This window comes from Lissotriton helveticus, chromosome 2_1 (assembly GCF_964261635.1).
Source record: "Lissotriton helveticus chromosome 2_1, aLisHel1.1, whole genome shotgun sequence".
Lineage (NCBI taxonomy): Eukaryota > Metazoa > Chordata > Amphibia > Caudata > Salamandridae > Lissotriton > Lissotriton helveticus.
The window spans coordinates 847827496-847842150 of NC_136059.1; the positions used below are offsets into that span (position 1 = coordinate 847827496).

At 43.0% G+C, this 14655-nt stretch overlaps 1 protein-coding gene across 8 annotated transcripts in view; it reads left to right on the forward strand.

The window, feature by feature from the left end:
• The window catches only part of CSNK1G3 (casein kinase 1 gamma 3), a 406194-nt gene that overhangs the window by 376290 nt on the left and 15249 nt on the right, over window positions 1-14655 (forward strand). For 3 of the 8 annotated variants that reach the window (XM_078675576.1, XM_078675580.1, XM_078675577.1), the window contains 2 exons: window positions 9614-9720; window positions 12226-12249. In XM_078675576.1, the coding sequence (XP_078531702.1) occupies window positions 9614-9720; window positions 12226-12249 (131 nt within the window). Of the gene's footprint in view, window positions 1-9613; window positions 9725-12225; window positions 12254-14655 lie in introns of those variants that run through there. The other 5 variants (XM_078675581.1, XM_078675582.1, XM_078675578.1 and 2 more) reach the window with 3 other exon arrangements.

The window sequence follows — 14655 nt, forward strand, 5'->3', positions numbered from 1 at the left end:
TCAGGGTACAAATCGTAAGAGAGGATAGTGACGAGTTCAAAATACAGAGTCTTGATAACCACCTCAACGAGAGCAGCAGTGACGTTTAGAACTCCGAGCTATTCCTATCTGTTCGATAGGGAGCGGTCGAGGAAAAGGATTTTGAGCTGGCTTTTGAATTTGGGGAAGGAAGGAATAGTTCTGATGTGGGGGGGGGGGGATGGAGTTCCAAATTTTGGGCACATTACCGGCAAAGGATCTAGCTGCATTTTTTTGTTTTCGTGCTTTTAGCGGAATAAGGAGTAGAGTATTAGAGCTTCTGAGAGTCCTGTTCTGTCCCGCTTTTCTGAGTTTGGACGCCTAATATTCGGGTTTGCCTGTGTGAAGGGCTTTGTGAGTGAGGCAAGCTGTTCTAAAGTTCGCCCGCATCTCAATTGGTAGCCACTTGAGTTCTTTTAGTGCCGGAGAGATGTGATCAAATTTCTTTATTCCAGTGACCATTCTGGCGGCCGCGTTGAGGGTTGTTTTCAGAGGAGCTAGGTGAGTTTTGGCTATTCCCGAGAGGATAGCATTTCCATAGTCCAATCGAGATAGCACCAATGCTTGGGTGGCTTGTTTGAGGTCTTTGGGTGGAATGTACGGTTTAATTTTGTTTAGTAGTTTCAAGTTAAGGAAAGCACTCTTTGCCGAGATCTTAATGTGTTTGTTCAGGTCGAGTTTGGTATCTAGTGTGATGCCTAGTGATTTAACAGAGTCAGCCAAGGTGAGGTTTCCATTTAGCGCATCGATATCTTTTAACCATTCAGCCATTTGTGGATTCTCTTCTTTGTTCGAGATGAGGAGTAGTTCTGTTTTGTCCGGGTTCAGCTTTAAATGGTTGCTTGATAGCCAACGTTGCACTTCCTTTAGTGTTTCATTGAGTCTGTGAATGTCTTTAGAAGAGGAGATTTCCAAGTAGAGTTGGCTATCATCTGCGTAGAGATGAAAGGGGATGTTGGCTTTTCTGTGTAGGGTGGCGAGGGGTTCCATATAAATATTGAAGAGTTGGGGGGAGAGCACAGATCCTTGGGGCACTCCCCTCTTGACTGGGTGGAGGTTGGATTCAAAGCTTCTGATTTTGATTCTTTGGGAGCGGTTATGCAAGAATGAAAGAGAACCAGTTAAGGACCACGTCAACGAGGCCGGCCCTTTCATCGAGAGCTTTGAGGCGAAGATTGTGATCGACCGTGTCGAATGCCGCCGATAGGTCTAGGAGAATGAGGAGGCAACACTGGTCAGAGTCCAGTGGTTTGTATATGTCATCAATTACGTTGAGGATTGCAGTTTCCGTGCTGCACCCTTTCCTGAATCCCGACTGATGTGAGTCGAGTAGGTTGGTATTGTCCAAGTGCCGGGTTAGTTGGTGGAGAACACATCTTTCTAGGATTTTGGAAAGAAGAGGAAGGTTAGAGACGGGCCGGAAGTTATTTAAGTCATTTTTGTCCAGGCCTGGTTTTTTTTTAGCAATGGAGTGACTTGTCCAACTTTCAGACAGTCTGGGACAACTCCAGTTTTTAGGGAACTGTTGATAATCCTGCACCACAGAGGGGCTAGGGATAGTTTCAGTTTTTTAGTGAGTTGAGCCGGAAGGGGGTCAAGGGTATGAGATGAAGGTTTAGCGGTGGAGATAAGTTTGATTACCTCTTCTTCTGGAATAGGTTGAAAGAGAGACCAATGTTTAGTGGTGGGCGGGAGGGTGCTCCCAGGCACCCAGCCATGTCTGCTATGTGAGGGGGAAGAGCAGTTGGTGATCAGAGATCGTTCGATCTTAGAGATCTTGTCGTTAAAGAAGTTGGCAAAGTTGTCGCATCGTTCTTTGGAGGCCAGCCCCAGGGAAGTGTCGGGTTTGGAGGTTTGCTGTCTAATAATCCTGAAGAGTTCCTTAGGTGTATTTTTTGCGCTCTCCAGAGCAGAGCGGAAAAACATCGATTTTTTTTTTTGTTCTTGATGTGGATGTTGTATTTCTTCCTTCTAGATCTGAGTTTGTCACGTTCGCAGGTAGTGGGCAAGCTCCTCCAGCGTCTTTCTGCGGCTCTTAGTTGTCTCCTTTCTTCATTAGTGTCAGAGTCGAACCAGGATCTGGACGCATTTGCGCCAACAATCCTCTTTGCTTCTATGTTTCCATTTTGCTGTCCTCAATAGAGTGTAGTACCAGTAGTGCCTTATTTTAAGTATCGCTTATTAGCCTGCTGCACTGAAAGAGGAGATTTGTGCCCTGTGAAGGATATCCATCTATTTCTTGGTAGTGAGTGATCAGTCCAGTTCCGCCTCCCATCTAAAAATGTGTATAAATCTGAGAGGAAGCCTTTGTCTCCTGTTTTTGTGATTAGACATTTTTCGAACTTCGTTAGGGGACTGCTAGCCTTGTTACGGATCTGAGGTTGGATAACCCAGTGTTTAATGGTGGTGTGGTGTGATGGTGTATTATTGCTGGTATGTTGCAGCTGGCGGTGGGTGTGTTGCTATTGGTGGTGGCATTGGTATTGCAGTAGTGCTATTGGTGGTGATAATGTATGTTGGGAAAAGGTCCTCTCTGAAGAGTCACCCTAAACATTTTGCCTTCCTCCTAATCTTTTCTGACCTTGTTTTTGTTGGCTTTAGTAATCTTGAGTACTTTACCACTGCTAACTAGTGCTAAAGTGCACATGCTCTCTCCGCTATACATGGTAATATTGGCTTAACCGCAGTTGGCATATTTCATTTAGTTATAAGTTCCTAGTAAAGTGCACCACATGTGATGAGGGCCTGCAAAATAAATACTGCTAGTGGGCCTAGCAGCACTCATTGTGCCTTCCACTTAAGTAGCCCTCTGCACATACAGGCACTGCAATAGCAAGCCTGAGCCGTGGTTAGTTTTACACTGCCACCTCGACCTGACAAGATAAACTTCTTGCCAGGCCTATATCTTCGCCTTTTCAACATCTATTTCATCCCTAAGGTAGGCCCTCTCTAACCCACAGGGCAGGGTGCCATGTATTTAAAAGGCAGGAGATGTGCTTTCAAGTTTTACATGTCTTGGTAGTGAAATACTCCCAATTCGTTTTTCACTACGGCAAGGCCTCTTTCTCCTATAGGATAATATTGGGATTACATTATTATATTTTATAGGTGTTATTCCTATTTGCCAAGAGATGGACTTTTCAAGTTTGGTGTCTTTGGATTCAGAGTTTAAAATCACAATTTATGGTAAAGTCTTATTTTAAATTGCAGTTTTGAAAATGCCACTTTTAGAAGGTTCAAACGCAGGGTGCAACATGTGTGCACCCAACTGTTGCACTGCGTTGTGAGGGATTATACCTCTCATGAAAAACTCGCTCCTTAAACCGACCATCACCATACTAACATTACCACCGGTAGTAAAACACCAATATCACAATACCACCAATACCACAGTGTTAAAAATTGGGTTTCTGGTTGGCACAGGTATACACCTTGTCCATGCAGAAATTAGTCAGGGTAAGTCAACACACACCCTAAATTATCTTGTGCGCACGCTCCGGTAGCTTGTCAGAAAGCAGTCAGGCTAAACTCATGAGGCAATGTGTAAAGTATCGGTACAACACTTCAAATAGTAATACATCGAAAACAGCACAAAAAAGACTCCTCACCAGATTGCAAAATTAAGAGAATAATTAAATACATAAAACAAGACAAAAACAACAAAAATCCAACAAGTAGAAGTTGAGATATGAATTTTCAAAGAATCAACTATAAAATAGCGATTAGAAGTAATAATCACTTAATTGGGATATTTGGTTGTGCCGGACCAGGGCAAAGTCAAAAGTTCAGGCCGACCGCGATGGAGGGTCAGCTGGATACAGGTGACCCTCCATCGCGTTCGGCAGGAAATTATAAGAAAATAAGCCTTTGCTGATTGATAATTCTAACTACAGATTCCTCACCTTTAAAATATCCCCATGTGCCAGACTGGATCTTGAGGATTTTTTAGCATAGCCCCTGCGCTCTAATATGTGGCTTTGTGCTGCTCTATGTCAACTTAGCTGCGCCCTGGAAGTGATAGAGCCGTATAAAAACATCACCCAGGCACACTGATGTCAACTCTTTTCTTTTTCTTTCTGCACCATCATTTGAGGAACCGGAGCTAGCTTCTGCATATTTCATCAGTTGACAAGCTTTTTTCTTCATCCCCAAAAAAATGTTCTCTTCATCCCCAAAAAAAAAACGTTATTTCTCCAGTGTATGACAGAAATGTCACTCTCTTTAACCCCTTCTGTGCATGGCATATTCCCCCGCTGTGCTGAGGGGAGGGGGGCGCGCGCAGTGCCCTGGTGCTCATGACGGGCTCATCTTGTCATGAGCAGGGTAATTTTCCCAGCGTGCGAGCGTTCTAACGGTCATGACGAGCTCAGCTCGTCATGGGCACACGAGCACCGTGGCTCATGACGAGCTCAGCTAGTCATGAGCATGCAAGGTGTTAAACCCTGTAGGGATAGTTGCAAACAAATTTCTGTGACGGATCCCCACAAGGTGTGCCTCTGTGTCTAGATTCGGAGCAAAACTCCAAGTCGTGCAGGTAGTGTGCCCTGATAAATCCCAAGGTGATCATTGACCAAGAAACCAAGCTGTATCTCGCAGAACATAGTAGGAAATAGCATAAAGTCTGCCCCCGCTCAAAGTCGAGGACACAGACCTGATCTCTGGACCGGTGTCATGAAAGATCTTCAACGCACTTTAAATTGTGACACGCTTCAATGCTGGCCCCTTATCTTGCTGATGCCGGATGAGGATGTCAAGCCCATAGTTCTGTCGGACTCAAAGCCGTATCTGTCTCGGCTGAAGTTATGTGCGATTTCAGGTCCCACACACCAGACCCTCATTCCTACTGACTCAAACAAGGCAATGCCTTTACCCTAGGGGTGCTCTCCAGTGCTGCAGCTGCTCTTTAACCGCCACACCCAAAGTGCTTCTACAGAAGAAACGGTGTCCTTCACCATGGTGAAGATATTAGCGGACAACATTTTAGATTTTCAACTGCTATACACCGAAGTCAAAACTAATGTCCTCAACGGAGATCCTGCAACATTGACAATTCTCCTTCGAACCACTACAGCCTTTTAAAGAAGCACTTACTGAGTCTCCCGTAGGCAGATCAGTGGCTTGTAGTCATAGGTCAGCTCCTGGTGATCCTGCCTTTCTTATCCAACACTCTAATCCTGAGACCCTAATTCCTTCCTTACAATATGTATCGCGAATAGGGAGTCAACGAGGATGGAGACGTTTGGACAGAGAATGTTTTCATCCACCAACCTTGACCTTTGGTCTGTCAGTGCCAACTGGGACACTACTCCTGGACACTACAGAACTCTGTGGTTGAAATTCCGCCTGCAGTCACTGAGAAGTTCAGGGCCTATTTAGCAGAGACCATTCAGGATGGCCAGAATGTGGCCAAGTAAGTCATCTGCTTAGGACTAGACACCACAGACTGCTTGGATAGAGTGGTCAGTACTAGCGGGCTTCGTCAGCATGGATGAGATCCATAGGCTTTTTGGGCGATGTCCAGGCTTCACTCCTGGACATGTCTTTTAATGGGTCTCGCCTGTTTGGTACGAAGGCTGAAACAGAGCAGCCTGTGTTCTCCTTTGACCTTTCTGCACTTATAAAGCAGTACTCACATCAATTTCACGCCTTTAGTGGTATCACTAGGGGCATCAAGGCCCACCATCGCAACAGCATATACACCAGCCTTTTTGTGTTTGGGGATCTTTGAGGCCAACACTGAAGCTAGCAGGTACAACATACTTCCCAGTCCGCAGCCCCTCTGCCCCCTCCATGAGCAGCCTCAACTTTAGTTTCCACTTGGAATTATACAGCAACCCCATTGGTGGCAGGATCACTCCTTTTACCCACTTCTGGCGTGCAATAACATCTGACAGGTGGGTCCTGCAGATAATCCAGAGGGACTAAGCCCTGCAATTTCCTTTAATCTCACCACCCATTTTACCTACATCAGAATGGCTTTTGGAGGACCATTTGTCCATTCTGCTCCCGGAAGTACAGGTTTTTTGAAGGGAGAAGCCGTGAAGAGGGTCCTGAGTCTTATTCCACTATTTCATTGTGCAAACAAAGGTAGTGGGCTTCGCCCAATTTTGGATCTTTAACTCCTCAACTTCTTCCTGCAGAAGTACAAATTCAGGATTCCCACAATGGCCCAGGTTCTCTCTGCACACCAAGCGGGGTAGAGTGGGGACCTGGACTCTGTGCCAAGAGGCCTTTCACCTAGGGACCTGACTAAATCATCAGGGCATCTAGCTGATCGCACACCACCTATTGGGATGTTTAAACGCGAACAGGAGACAAATTTAGCTAGCGACGCCTAGTGACTGACGAATGGGAACTGCGTAGTGACACAAACAGTATGCAGACTTTGGCCCACATTAATAATGTCATCTGACATTTTGCCACCTGCACTGCAGTGCTAGATTAAACAGCACTTCAGTTGTAGATGACGAAATGCCTGTGTGCATATTGGAGAGGGCAGCAGGGTTATGGGGTGGAGGAGGGGGGGCAGAGCCACACTCATATAAAAAAAAAAGGCAATCGTACCGGGCAAACAGAGTGTCAGTGTTTGTGCCACGGTGAAAAGTCTGCAAATTGCACAAGACATCTTCCAGCAATGAAGGGAGCCATTGCTTGGTCTACTTTTAACTGCTGAAAGCCTCAACTTCAACACTGTTTGGAGTTCCCAAAAAGGCTCTCTCGGAGATGCATTCTGTTTAGTATGGAGCTCGGGACTCCTGTATGCCTACCCGCCACTACCTCACCTGCCACTAGTTCTGAAAAATATCAAGATTAACGGGTCCCAAGTGATGCTAGTGGCACTGGATTGGGCCATGGGAGTGTGGTATCTAGAACATCTGGGCTTAAATATCCATCCTCCGGTCAGGCTGCCACTTTGGCAGGATCTTTTGTTGCAGCAAAAAGGCTGGGCCCTACCGCTGAGCCTGCTCAATCTACATCTCCATGTGTGGAGACTAAGCTGCAGTAGCTGACTTAGGTTGATGTTGCTGTCGAAGTAGAGAATGCCATTCTTGCGGCCAGGTGTCATTCTATCAAATCCATTTATGCTGGAACAAATTTAAGACTTGGTGTAGCACCCACAATACCACCACCCCTACAAGCCATACTATTGATGTGTTACTGTTCATTCTGTTTTTAACCCAGCAATAATAATAATGATTGTGTTAAAAAAATATAAATGTGGCATTCACAGTGGAGACAGCAGTGTGCCTTTGTGCTTGCCACAGTGAGAATGCTGGTGCTTTTATCGTTCGTAGCTTACTTCCTATAGGTGATGCTTCGGCTCTTTCGAAGTATGGTGCATTTCTAGATATGTTTAGTGACAAAGACGTTGTCACTTCGTCTCTGGCACGCTGCCAGATGCTCACGGAGTAGACAATCGAATATATGTACTTAATTTAAATTCCGCAAAGTATATTGGCATTTTTTTAGCACATATACTAAAAGTCATCTTTATTCTATTTGCGCCGTGTCTGTGGTCTTAAATTTAACGCACACGTAAAGCCTTGACTTGTCATACCTTCTGGATTTTCTTTGTTGAAAATTTTTCTTGATCGGCGGTTTATCACAGTAACATTAAAAAGATTGCTTATATATATATATATATATATATATATATATATATATATATATATATATATATATATATATATATATATATATATATATATATATATATATATATCCAACCATATGGCTACCTTTCCTCTCCCGATAGGCGCTGCTGGCGTCGCCGCGTTTCTCCTGCGGTTGAGCCCAACCGCTTTAAATCACAACAACGATTCCTCTGATAGAGAAAGCTTGGAGTCGCAAACAAAAGGTCGCAAACCGCACAACAAAATGTTCTTATTAATTTATTCTTCAATCCATTGGGGTATCAAAACAAAGCAGTAAACCAACGCGTTTCGACAGCCTCCGCTGTCTTGATCACGGTCAGTTTGTGAAGTGTATGTTCACAACTTATAAGAATCAATAAAGTTTCATACAAAGGTCACTCCCCAAGGGGTGTATCCTAACCCACAATTCCTTTCTATTTACCACACCCACTGATTTGCAAGGATCCTGGGCAATGTAGTCATTCTTGAGTTTTGTATGCCTTTAGGAAACAAATATACAAAATGGTATACATTTCTCAAGCATTTTTCGAACATTTCAGTCTTTTATGACTTTTAAAACCGATAACTGTTTGTCCCAAGTTGGATGTTCGATATTTTATATTTATACGATGTATATGTGTTACCGCCCTCCAGTGGGCATAAGTGTAATTGTGCCATCCAATGAAAACCCGGTTGAACCTCTAATGCATTTGAGTAGGTTGTGAGTGTGTGTGTCGTGTTGTAGTGGATGAGGGTTAGTAGATGTTGTAAGTTGTCCCCGGGGATGGGTGAGTTGTTGTTGCAAAGTGTGGGGGTTATGGGTGAAGGGGAGTATTAAAACCAAATGACGTGAAGTTGTGTGTATAACGGGATTGTCTATGGGAAGTTCATAATGGGAAAGAGCTCCTCATATCATTATAGATGTATATACAGTTCTTCAGATTGGTTAAGACCATACGGGGTCATTGTCCTGAAGTTGAGGATATGTCTGGAAAGTTTTTGCCGCAAAAGTTTCTCCTTGTGACCTCCCCTGTCAGACAGGGACATCGTTTCTATTCCCCAAAATCGCAACTGCTTCCAGTCCCCGTTGTGGTGGGTCTCCATATGTTTTGCAACAGCATTGCTTCTGTCTTTGTGTACTGTCGCACGGACGTGTTCTAAGATACGTTTTTTAAGTTCGCAGATAGTGTTCCCAATGTATCTTAGCTTGCAGGGGCATTCGATCATGTACACCGTGTATTGGCTGTTGCATGTTATACATTCTCTGATTTGCCACATTTTCTTATTAGGCATTGCTATTTCTGTAATTGGTTTGGCAATTTCGCACGCTTTACAGTAATAGCATTTGACAAAGCCCTTCGTTTTCAGCCACAATTTTTTCTTTGTTGTTTTTTTTTAAGTGACTGTGGACCAATTGGTCTTGTAGGTTTTTTGCCCTTCTGTAGGTGATAACTGGGTGGTTGCCCATTTTTTTTGCCTATAACTGGGTCCAGTTGTACAATGTTCCAACTTTTTCTTAAGATTTGGTTTATCCTTCTGGATTCCTGACTGTAGTTCAGAATTAATCTGATTGGTTCTTCTTCTGTTATTGCCTGATCTGTTTTCTTTTTCATGCAGTCTGATCTTGATTTTTGGTTTGCTCTTTCCCAGCATTTTTGTACAACTTTTTAGTTGTATTTTCTCTTTTGGAAACGTTTGATGGTATTCATATATATATGTGTGTGTATATATGTATATATATATATATGTATGTGTATATATATATGTATAAAGCTACCGGGGTTGGAAATAACATAATTCCCTCCACCAGGCACCTGACCCTTCATGTAATTGATCAGAGAAATATAACTGCGTTTTCAAGTGTCCTAATGAGCAGTCCAAGGATGTTTTAATCTGATGTTTTTGTGTGGAGAATGTGGGGTATTTTACCAAATCGGTGATGTCCTGTTTTATGTCCTCAGGTTGTAAGTTCAACGAACGGTGATCTGAACCCAGACGACCCGACCGCAGGCCATTCCAATGCACCCATAACAGCACCTGCAGAGGTGGAAGTACTGGATGAAACAAAGTAAGTTTTATTGTTTATTAGAACATTGGATTGTTGGGAGCTCCATTGAAAATAATGAAGTGCTCCGGGCGTCTAATGGTTTCTTATGATCTCACAGGTCACCGGTGCAAGGTTCTCCTCGGGTCTACTGATGTGTAGGGTGACTTTACCGTTCCATTTAATTTGCTAGATCTTCTGGGAACCTTACAAACGAAATCAAGTGACCTCGTAATATGTTTCTAGTCAATTGAAACCTAAGAATTTGCTTGTTTTAATATCAACAATCATTTGTAATAGAAAAAACAGTTTGTATTCACATTTTGGGGCAAGGTATTCAACTCTTTGCAATAAATTACAGAGGATCCCCTGCAGGTCAGTCCATTAGTGGGGTTGCTGTGTTGGGCCCCGAGTATTCCTTATGCAACTCGTAAATTTACTTCCCTCATTCGGTTGGTTGCTAAGCAATTGGTGGCGAACCAGTGGGGGCGGGGACTGGCCTGACTATCAAACACTAGCTAGGGTAGATTGCATATTGAGGTGAACAACTCAAACTATACAGTGAACTGTTCCCAGAGCCTTTCTGGTCATTTGGACCCTATACCACTCTTACCTGCTGCAGACTGCCAAACCTAATAAGAACTGATCTACAGGTTGATGGCCACTGAACATGGTACTGAGAGTGCCAACTGGATATGTACTTCTTGATGAGAGGGCAATGTGGGGTCATTGTGCTGAGTTGTGCTACATGGGATAATCAGATTGCGGATGGGTTCTGTTCTTGTACCTTATTAAAGCTCAATAAAGAAGGTAACTATCCTTTTGCGAGTGGAAATGTTTATTAAAGTTGATGTATAAATTCACTCTGATATTTTGAGAACCATCATTCCCTATATAGAAAAGCACATATAGGCGCTACCCATGCGCGCTGATGTAAGTTCTTTTCTTTCTGTGCCAGACAGCGCTGATCCGAAGAGCTACCCCTCTGTTGTTTTTTGGCAGGATTTTTTGAGTTTTTTAAAACTATTTTTGAGGTTTACCTCCAGGTGTGTCGAGAATGTCTTTGCTCAAGTCTGGTTTTAAGGCCTTTGGTGCCTGTCACTGACCGATCTCGCTGACAGGCCCACATTTCGTTTGTCTCTCTGACCTGGTCTAGATCTCGGAGGGAACTGCAAACGACATGCAGTGGTGACTAATAAACCATGATTGGCTCAGACACAGACCCCTCTCCTTTCCCCAACCAGATCTCGAAATAATGACGGATGTCTGAGTCTGGGATAGGCGGCCATTTGAGAGAAGTGGATATCCAAGGACTCTGTTCTCTGGCAGAATTCAGATTCCACATCAACCTGCTGGAGCTCCGCACGGGGGCCTTCTTTCTACCAAAAGTGGTCACCCCTTTACATGTAGGGCAATCTATCACCTTGCCTACCTTTTATGCTCCTCCACATCGACCTAAAGAAGAGGAGTGACACCACCATCTGGAACTAAAAAGAGCGTTGTCCTTCTACCTTGACAGCACACATGAGTTCCAGGTGAACGACCAACTCTTCGTGGGGTATGCTGGTCCAAAGAAAGGTTGGGCAGTGTAGAAACAGACCATCCCCAGATGGGTCGTGCTCTGCATCTAAATCTGCTACACACTAGCCAAGAAGCAGCCTCTTGCAGGCTTGCGGGCTCATTCCACTAGAGTTAAAGTGGCCACCAGTGAATTAGTACGTAGAGTTCCAATCCTGGATATCTGCCAGGCAGCAATGTGGGCTTCTTTCACGTTCACTAAAGATTACTGTCTGGACAGTCAGGTCCGTAGGGAGGAGCACTTTGCCCGTTCGTTCCTGCAGGATTTTTTTGTTTAAAATTAGGTTGCAAACCTTCCTCCAGGGATGGTTGGGTATCCATTCAAAAGTTAAGGAATCTGCAGCTAGAAGTCTCGATCACATGAACAAGTTACTTACCTTCGGTAACGTCTTATCTGGTAGAGATCCTATCTTGCAGCAGATTCCTTACTGACGCACCCATCCTCCCCGCTCTGTGTACGAATTTCTGCCTACAGGGATGGCCCCTTTTAGGGCCCTAGTTTTGACAGACCATTAGTCGGTGTTCTTCATGGCTCCACGGTTCGGATGTGGAAAGTTGTGAAAAGTAAGTGACGTTGGCGCGCCCTGGTGTTGCCTATATAGGTACTGTGATGTCCTGGATGATGACGGACGCTGAGCCAATCAACGCTATTTACCAGGGTACTGCTCATAAAGTATCTTTCAGATCCAGTCTGACACCTGGTGAAATTCTAAATGTAAGAAATCTGCAGCTAGATATAGTCTCAACCAGATAAGACTTTACTGAAAGTAAGTAACTTGTTCGCTTACTAGTGGGACTGTGGCGTATAAGGTGTACTCTTTCTCATGTAAAGACATTATGCTGCTAAACTAATATAATTTGCTTGATCTCATTAATGCCGTAAAATACTTGAAGAGTTTCGAAAGCTTATTTTCTCAACCTGTTTTTCGCTTGTGTTTTCCTTGCGTATAGCTGCCAGAAAGTATTGAACATGTGGTGAGTTGTTCAAAAGCACAGGCAGGCAAAAAAGCTCCTTTATTTATTGGCCTTTGTCGAGAGTGGAGATATAAAAATATATATATAAGAATAAAAAAAATGTAAACTCTCAGAGCATCTGTCTGCAGAATCATTAAAAACATTGCCCACATATCAATAAACAGAAATGTAAAATGTGACTTGCGGAGGAGCTGTTTTGCCTGCCGTCATTTTTTGTTTTAGTGGGAAAGCCTGTTGCACAGTTTTTGTGAATGGTGATGTAGTGCTTGCCACATTTCCACAATTATTGGTGCACTAGGTCCACGTTTCTGTCATTCTAAAGCACGGTTGCTTGCTTTGCCTCCACGAGTAAACCATTTTCTCGTGAAAACGTTGCTGTTTTGGAAATTGTTAGCCAGTTTATTTAAATAGATTGATACATTATACACAAGATCAATCGACCTATTACAAAGGTTCCTTTGATATTTTTTTTTAATAAAATGAGGCTGTGACGAAGTAAAATACAGCTACCTAAGCTACTGAGGTAAGTATGTGTTGAAATTATTAGCTCATATTCAACAGTTTTCTGAAGTGTGTTTCAGGTGCAAACGTTGAAACTGAAGGTAAAGCAAACAATATATTTAGTCACCTACTTACGTTTTTTAAAACAAAGTTGATTTTTTAAACTTAAACTTTGATATATATTTTTTTATGTAACCACGTTTTGCTTTGTTTTTTGAACACTTGTTTGGAAGAGGAAATGTTCCACTGATACCAAGTTCGTAAAAAAGTAATTTCATAAATACAATTATCCTAATTACTGTCGCCTGATATTGTAGTTTTCTTTTCCATAATGTGATCTTCCATAAAGCTGATAATATATCTTGTTGTATTTCACATTGTATACAAGCTCTGTAATGAAATGTATTTATGTTTTCAAAGTCAGAGGTGACCCCACCGAAATTTGGTTTGGGAGATGATTTTCATTGTTCTTGGGAGCAGTGTTCCAAGCTTGACTCGGTTTTTTATGGCATTCACATTGGACACAACCGCAGTCGTCATGAGCAGTTTCAGACAAATCAAACCCAGATAAATATTTCTTGTTGCAGTCCGCTCATCTTAAAAAGATCCACTACGCGCCGTAATTGATCGGGAAAACGTTTCCTTCAGCAACAGCTCCCCAGCATTGGTTGAGCTACACTGCTTCAGTCATGCCTTCAGTTATATCAACTATTTCAAGGAAAACAAGTGGTCCCAAGCTTAAGGAAATTAGTTTTCACAAAATAGTATATAGACCACAATGGGATACTATATAGTTTGTAAAATCCCTTGCCCAGCCGGGCAGGGTATCTTTATTCAGGTAGTGATTAGTCTAGATGTAGGAATAATACAAGTAACCAAAAAAAAAAAAAAAAAAAAACATCAAGGTTACTGTAAGGCACAGTCCTGTGCCGTACACAAAAGAAGAAGTAAAGAAGACAGTAAGTGCAAACAATATCAGGCAAACAAAGTGAGCTAGCAGGCCACTGACATAAATTGAAATCAGCAGTGTGACCTGGAGTTAGACAACCATACTCAAATGCAATAAATTTTAAATATGGGACACTCTTAAAGCAGTCGACGGACGTTTCGATCCCAAGCTCAATTATAAAGGGATCATCTTCAGGACTTTCACAATCAAAGCTTGTGCCTGAATATAACCTTTTGACATAAAAACCGCCTGTTGTGGGAAAGATAAGAAGGAAGAAGGAAAAAACAGAAGTATCATCAGTGAAAAAGACATGTACAGTTTATGCTCGCCAGTTACTAAATTCGGAATCGCAGTGCAGTTCGTGTGCATTCCGTGCAATTCACGTGACAATTCTTTTGGTGAAAAAACTTTTTTTGACCGGTTTGGTGGTGTCCCGAGGGGTTTCTTAGTGATGTGGCCTATACTTCGAGAGAGAGGTGTGTGGTCGTGGTGGTGACGTGTTGGTCATGCTGGGGAATTTGGTCCAGAGTGGGTTATGATTTCAGTAAATAACGATGGGATTGTAGCAAATTAATCTATCCGTACATTGAGGGTAACACATACCAGAAATGTAACTGTTATTACGGTTTTTCGGTCTTCAATGATTAGGGCAATACCACATAATCCTGTTGGCAGAAGGTGAGAGAGCCACTTTATTAATGGTACCTTACGGTTATTAATTTCACAGTGTAACCAAGATTGAGAAAATGGTCCCGACAATTACCATGTTTGGAGGTGGGGTTCCGAGCTGGACTTCAATTGCGCACAGCAAGGATATAGTTCTGGTATAGCGCCACTTTTGGAGTCTGGGTTGGACTGTAAGTATAGAATTAGAGCCACAATCAAAGGGTGTTCAGCCCGGCTTGTTAGCAAAAAACGGGTGTATGCAGCAAATTATTAACTCACAAAATAATCCG